This window comes from Rutidosis leptorrhynchoides, chromosome 1 (assembly GCF_046630445.1).
Source record: "Rutidosis leptorrhynchoides isolate AG116_Rl617_1_P2 chromosome 1, CSIRO_AGI_Rlap_v1, whole genome shotgun sequence".
In the NCBI taxonomy this organism is placed as follows: domain Eukaryota; kingdom Viridiplantae; phylum Streptophyta; class Magnoliopsida; order Asterales; family Asteraceae; genus Rutidosis; species Rutidosis leptorrhynchoides.
In genome coordinates, this window is record NC_092333.1 from 394710894 (window position 1) to 394718481 (window position 7588).

The 7588-nt window shown below is 37.3% G+C and overlaps 1 protein-coding gene across 1 annotated transcript; it reads left to right on the top strand.

The window, feature by feature from the left end:
- The first annotated feature begins 1314 nt into the window (after positions 1 to 1314).
- LOC139901145 (uncharacterized) lies at positions 1315 to 2377 on the top strand. The gene is made up of 2 exons (XM_071883882.1): positions 1315 to 1744; positions 1902 to 2377. Exons 1-2 carry the CDS (start codon positions 1315 to 1317, stop codon positions 2375 to 2377), a joined length of 906 nt encoding a protein of 301 aa, XP_071739983.1.
- Positions 2378 to 7588: the final 5211 nt, after the last annotated feature.

Genomic DNA, 7588 nt, shown 5'->3' on the forward strand with positions numbered 1-7588 from the left:
TATTATGTAATCTTGAGATACCATAGATACGTATACAATGTTTCGACCTATCATGTTGACACATCTATATATATTTCGGAACAACCATAGACACTCTATATGTGAATGTTGGAGTTAGCTATACAGGGTTGAGGTTGATTCCAAAATATATATAGTTTGAGTTGTGATCAATACTGAGATACGTATACACTGGGTCGTGGATTGATTCAAGATAATATTTATCAACTTATTTCTGTACTTCTAACTGTGGACAACTAGTTGTAGGTTACTAACGAGGACAGCTGACTTAATAAACTTAAAACATCAAAATATATTAAAAGCGTTGTAAATATATTTTGAACATACCTTGATATATATGTATATATTGTTATAGGTTCGTGAATAAACCAGTAGCCAAGTCTTACTTCCCGACGAAGTAAAAATCTGTGAAAGTGAGTTATAGTCCCACTTTTAAAATCTAATATTTTTGGGATGAGGATACATGCAGGTTTTATAAATGATTTACACAATAGACACAAGTACGTGAAACTACATTCTATGGTTGAATTATCAAAATCGAATATGCCCCTTTTTATTAAGTCTGGTAATATAAGAATTAGGGAACAGACACCCTAATTGACGCGAATCCTAAAGATAGATCTATTGGGCTTAACAAACCCCATCCAAAGTATCGGATGCTTTAGTACTTCGAAATTTATATCATATCCGAAGGGTGTCCCAGAATGATGGGGATATTCTTATATATGCATCTTGTTAATGTCGGTTACCAGGTGTTCACCATATGAATGATTTTTATCTCTATGTATGGGATGTGTATTGAAATATGAAATCTTGTAGTCTATTGTTACGATTTGATATATATAGGTTAAACCTATAACTCACCAACAATTTTGTTGACGTTTAAAGCATGTTTATTCTCAGGTGAATACTAAGAGCTTCCGCTATTGCATACTAAAATAAGGACAAAATTTGGAGTCCATGTTTGTATGATATTGTGTAAAAACTGCATTCAAGAAACTGATTTCGATGTAACATATTTGTATTGCAAACCATTATGTAATGGTCGTGTGTAAACAGGATATTTTAGATTATCATTATTTGATAATCTACGTAAAGCTTTTTAAACCTTTATTAATGAAATAAAGGTTATGGTTTGTTTTAAAAATGAATGCAGTCTTTGAAAAACGTCTCATATAGAGGTCAAAACCTCGCAATGAAATCAATTAATATGGAACGTTTTTAATCAATAAGAACGGGACATTTCATGAGCTGGGTATACAAGATAACCCAAAGAAGATAGCGGCCATTGAGAATATGATTGCGCCTAAGACGGTTAAAGAAGTGCAAAGTTTGACGGGTAAGTTAGCCGCGTTAACGCGTTTCTTGTTCAAGGTCGCTGAAAGGCAATTACCATTTTTCAAAACTTTGAAAGGTTGTCTAAAGCAAAAGAGTTTTGTATGGATAAGTGAAGCTGAAACTGCGTTTCAGGAAATGAAGAAGTTGTTGAAAACTTTACCTACGTTAACAGCACCAATTAAAGGTGAAACTCTTTACCTCTATATATCAGTGGAAAATGAAGCCTTTGGTTCAGTTTTAGTTGCGGAAAGAGATAAAATACGAAATCCGGTGTATTTTGTCAACAAAGCTCTTGCGGGAAGCGAAATAAACTATGCAGCCATTGAAATATGTGTACGCACTTATATTAACATCGCGAAGGTTGAGGTGATACTTTTAAGGGCACCCAGTACATGTGCTAACTAACATGCCATTCAAGCAAGTTTTAACAAAACCTAAAATATCTGGTAGGCTCGCGTTGTGGGCAGTGGAGTTAGGCGCTTATGAAATCTCTTACCTTCCACGCAATGCTATAAAAGGCTAAGTTTTGGCGGATTATCTTGCAGAAATGTCTGGTGAGCTGGAGGTAATTAATGAGCGAACAGAGTTAAAACCAGAGTTAAAACCAGTGCAGGGCGTAACTTGGGATTTATTTACTGATGGAGCCTCATGTGCAGAAGGTGCTGGTGCGGGTCTAGTGTTAGCAAGCCCAAGTGGTGAGGAACACACATACGCGTTACGATTCAATTTTGATGTATCGAATAATGAAGCTGAATATGAAGCGTTGTTGGCTGGTTTAAATATTGCGCGTAAAATGAATGTCACCAAGTTGCGCGCTATTACAGATTCGCAGCTGGTGGCAAAGCAGTTTAGTGGCTCTTTTGACCCACATGAACTCTCGATGCAAAAATATTTGAAGTTGTTGCAAGAATTAGCTATGCGGTTTGAACATTTTGAACTTGCACAAGTACCAAGAAGTCAAAACAAGAAAGCGGATGCGTTAAGAAAGTTGGCTGCTTTAACATTTTCACACTTTCTGTAACGACCCTGGATTTTCCAACGTATAATTATTAATATTTGTTATTAATACTTGCGCTTTATTAAATGTATGCTTATACATTTTACTTGTTACCGTATTTAACTTGACATGTCCCGACTTGTCTTTGTGACACACGTACTTTTCACGAATAATATTTTGAATATTATTTACGTCCATGATTAATTATTATTAATCATTTTTAATTAACTAGTGTAAGTAGTTAATTACTTGGGCTTTTATTTAAATTATTTCTTACTTGGACTTGGGCTTGTGTTAATGGACTTGGAAACCCACCCTACTTTCTTAATGGACTAAGTAAGCCCACTTTTAAGCTAGTGTTTTATTAATGATAAGCAAGGATTAATTAGCTTAAGTTGAAGACAAAATGTGCAAGCATGCTAGAACTCTTCCCCATACATTTAACCTTAATACCATTCTAAACTTACACCATTCTCCCATACTAGAAAGTAGCTTTTGACCTTCCCTCTTTGGCCATGAAAACCGTCGGCCTTGGTGGTGTGTGGGAGGGATTCAAACTTTTTTTTTGGTTACTTATTTACTTGTAATACTTCATTCCATACACACAAATACTTGCACTTCTTTTTCCTCTCATCTTTTTCTCTAAATATTGTAAATAACAAAGCTTTATTTCTTTCTTTTTCTTCCATTAAAAATCGACACATATCATCATCATTTTACTTGTTTTGTTACTTGTTACTTGTTTATGTTAAAGATCAAGTTTTCTAACTTGTATCTTCATGTAATCTTGGTTACTTTAATTTTTGTTTGATGAAGAACAAAGAACAAGGATCTAAGTTCTATAACTTATGGTTCTACTCTTAAAATGTTATAAGATTTAAAGTTCATAATCTTTATAATCGTACTTGTGTTCATGTTTTGGAGACTTGAAGTTTATTTCCTTAAGATCCAAACTTTGATTTGAATCTTCTCAAGTATGAAACAAACATGAACATAATACTTGTAACTTTAGTTTATTTCTTTCTTTTGTAAGTACTTTAAAGTTTTGATGTTGTTAATTTGGTCAAGTATTACTAGTTAAACTTGATCTCATATTTCTTGAAACTAAAGTTAACTTTATAAGTTTAAGAACATGGAAGTATAACTTTCAAGTTATAACTTCACACACTTATGTTGGATCTAAGTTTCTATAGCTTATGGTCTTCTAATTTTGTTGTAAACAAGAGCTTATAAGCTTATATACATTTTACAAGATGAAAATATAAGTTTCATAACTTATGGTTTCATTAAAGTGAAGATCCAAGTTCTATAACTTAGGATCTAACTTAAGAACACTAGATCTAGACTTTCTAGTCTAGGATCTTTAAGATCTAACTAAGATCTAAGTTCTACAACTTAAGATCTCATTTATTTAGTTTACTTTCAAGTTTGTAGCTTAATATTACTATTAGAACTCATGTATGTGTCGGATCTAAGATCTTGATGTAACTTTAGTTCATCAAACTACTTACAACCCTTAATTGAGTTGTACTACATATCGTAGACTTACACTAGTGTTATTATGGTCAAAACTTGGTTAAGATGATGTAAACGCATCAACGAGTTGTACACTTGAAGCTATACGCATCAAGGATGAGAACCATGATGAGCATCAAGCACTAAGAACCCAGCAGAGCACCTTACCTACTATTTTCCGGGTCTGATCATTAACCTGGGCTACTAGAAAAGTTGATTTCCAGCTAGTTCGGTTTGAGTAGATGATTTTCCATTTAGACCTCGCCTTAATCCGAGTTACGGTTTAGGATTTATGGCCATCCGAAAGTCACTACACCCTTTTAACGTTGTGCTAAAATTTCTGACCTACTCGCACTTAAATAGTTACCACGATCAAACGAAGACGATTTTGGTTTTGGAAATTGGTCAGCCTCTAGGGGACTCATATACGGAGCCATGGCCACTGGTCTCACCTCATTTCAGTTTGTATAGAGGTCGTGGCGACTGAATGAAGTCAGCCTTTATTTCAAACTCTATTCTTGATTGAAGCTTACTTTACACTTTTTGATTAATGATGAATGATGATGATACTTAAGACCTAATTTACATACTTTTAAACCTTTGGGAACGATTTACTGACTTAGTAACTTTTGACTTAGGTTGAGGACCTTCCGGACCAACCACTTGCTTACTATTCCTGAGTATCGACTTTTACTATTTTTCACTGTGAGTTATAGCATCCCTTTTTACTTTAACTATTTTGGGAACTGAGAATACATGCGCATTTTATGTTTTACATACTAGGCATGAGTACTTAAACTTTATATATGTGTGGGTTAAACAACCGCATAAACTTTCCCCTTAGCTCTGTAACGTTTAGTCATTGGTCTTTGAACCGGTGAACGCGAATCTTAGATATGGATCCATAGGGTTTGACATCCCCACTCGGGCTAGTAGCGCTAGAATTTAACGGGTATTTAATACTTCATAAACTTACGCACTCGCCAAGTGTACTTTTAGGGGGTGTTATTTACGTTAAGTTAGTTACCAAGTGCCCACGGTTATACATATACTTTTCATACTGTTTTTAAACACTGAAATCTCATGGCCTACCTTACATTACTGTTATACTTAAACTATAGCTCACTAACATTCGTGTTGACATTTTTAAGCATGTTTTTCTCAGGTGCTTAAGGTTTGATTGCTTCCGCTGTAGTTGCCATGCTTTGTAGACTCCCGCTGCGCTTATTAGAGATGTCTTCGCATGAAATGTTTATTTTGCATTCAAACTATGTTACTTTTGAAACGATGAATTTGTAACGACCTATGGGTCACGTACTATTATTATTGCCCTCTATTCGTAGAAGCACACTATCGGTTGTAAAACTTTTAATATTGGTTAAGACATCACTCCGTTTTATGAATGCAAACTTATTTTAAAACAACATATAGTGTTTGACCTTGTAATGATCCTGTTGTTGATGATCCGTACACGTTGATTTTGTACGGGGCATCACATTTGGTATCAGAGCATTGGTTGTAGGGAATTAGGTTGCATTAGTGAGTCTAGACCCGACCGAGTAGGATTCATTAATAGGACTAATCTACATCTTGCTAGTTTACTTGTTTCTGCAGAACTTGCTGCATGCTGCTGCATACTTTTACTGCTATATGCCGTGTGCTACTACATGATTTTACTATTGCATGCTACCATCTGCTTTCGATTGCATGATACTTGTCGTTATTGCCATGCTACTTACTGCTATAGATGATCTAGACTGTCGTAGTTATTTTGCCTAATACGTGCTTGCTATATGACTTACTGACATGGAAAAAGTTATTTTTCCTTGTTCAGATGTCGAATATCCCGCCCGTTATCATTTTGGAGAGCGACTCAGACTCATCTGCCACATCGCCTGCCATTGTTGCCGATTCACAGATCCCGTCCTCTCTACCCTCCAGTGACTCTGGCGCTTCGTCCTCTGGAGACAGTAGCCATGCACCCGACCCAGTGATCATCTCAGACGGACACGAGAATCCACCGGAGATTCCAGCTCCCGGAAGCTATGCGCATGGCGCATACCCTGATGAACCAAATCACCAGCAAGGAATCAGAAAAGGGGAAATCTGAATCAGGAACTAGTAGTGAGAAGCGTAAGTGGGACAACAACAAGGGGAGGGTCTTTGAACAAAACCTTGCTAAGAGGCACAACAATGGGAGGAACCCCAACTCGAACCCTAGCTCAAACTCTAACTACAAGCGTAGTCTGCCGCAGTGCAAGAGATGCTACAAGCATCACACCGGGTGCTGCAATGTGGTCTGCAAAAAATGTAAAAGGACTGGGCATATTGGCAAAGACTGCAAGATCACCGCCCTGAATGTGAAGACAAACCCTACTGGACTGAGAAAGTGCTATGAGTGTAGACAACCGGGCCACTTCAAAAATGAGTGTCCCAACAAGCGAAAGGACAGCGGACCACCGCGTGGCAGAGCTTTCAACATAAACGCAAGGGATGCCCGTGAAAACCCCGACTTGGTTACAGGTATATTCACTATCAACAATCTATTAGCTTCTGTCCTATTTGATAGTGGTGCGGATAGGAGTTACGTATGTAGACACTTTTTCTCTAAGATAAATTGTCGTTAGTTCCTTTAAACGAGAGTATGCTTGTAGAGGTAGCCAATGGAAAACTTGAGAAAGTTGACCAAATTAGCCGAGGAGCTATTATCAATATAGCTGGTGTGGATTTCGAGATTGACTTGATACCCATTAACTTGAGAAGCTTTGATGTTATTGTCGGTATGGACTGGTTGACCAAGATGAGGGCCGACATTATCTTTGGAGATAAAGCTCTTCGTATACCACACGGAGATGGGGAGCCACTAATTATTTACGGAGAGAGATGTAGCTCGAAACTGAATCTCATTAGTTGCATGAAAGCCCAAAAGATCTTGAAGAAAAGACGTCTTGCTGTTTTAGGACATGTGAAAACATTAGAAACTGAGGTGAAGAGCGTGGATGACGTTCGAATTGTGAACGAATTTTCCGATGTCTTTCCGGAAGAATTTCCTGGATTACAGCCATCAAGAGGAGTGGAGTTTCAGATCGATTTAGTGCCAGGAGCTGCACCTGTAGCTCGCTCACCTTATCGACTCGCACCTTCTGAAATGCAAGAGTTGCAGAGTCAACTACAAGAACTGCTAGACCTTGGATTTATCCAACCAAGTTTCTCGCCTTGGGGAGCACCTATTTTATTTGTGAAGAAGAAGGGAGGATCATTCCGTATGTGTATCGACTACCGTGAACTCAACAAATTGACGATCAAGAATTGGTATCCTCTTCCCCGAATTGACGATCTTTTTGATCAACTACAAGGATCGAGCGTTTACTCTAAGATCGATTTGCGATCCGGTTATCACCAGTTGAGGGTGAAAGAGAGCTACGTGATGAAGACTGCATTCAAAACTCGTTATGGTCATTATGAGTTTCTCGTGATGCCATTCGGTTTAACCAAAGCACCTGCCGTGTTTATGGATCTCATGAATCGTCTATGCAAGCCATACCTGGATAAGTTCGTTATCATCTTCATAGATGATATCCTCATCTACTCCAAAAGCGAAGAAGAACATGAGCAACATCTTCTTCTAGTGTTGGAACTCTTGAGACAAGAGCAACTTTACGCCAAATTCTTCAAGTGTGAATTTTGGTTGAAGGAAGTCCAATTTCTGGGCCATATTGT

Coding starts and splice junctions, on each gene's coding strand:
- LOC139901145 (XM_071883882.1), top strand. CDS start 1,315: ATGATTGCGCCTAAGACGGTTAAAGAAGTGCAAAGTTTGACGGGTAAG. Junction 1,745..1,901: donor GATACTTTTAAGGGCACCCA/GTACATGTGCTA, acceptor ATTATCTTGCAG/AAATGTCTGGTGAGCTGGAG.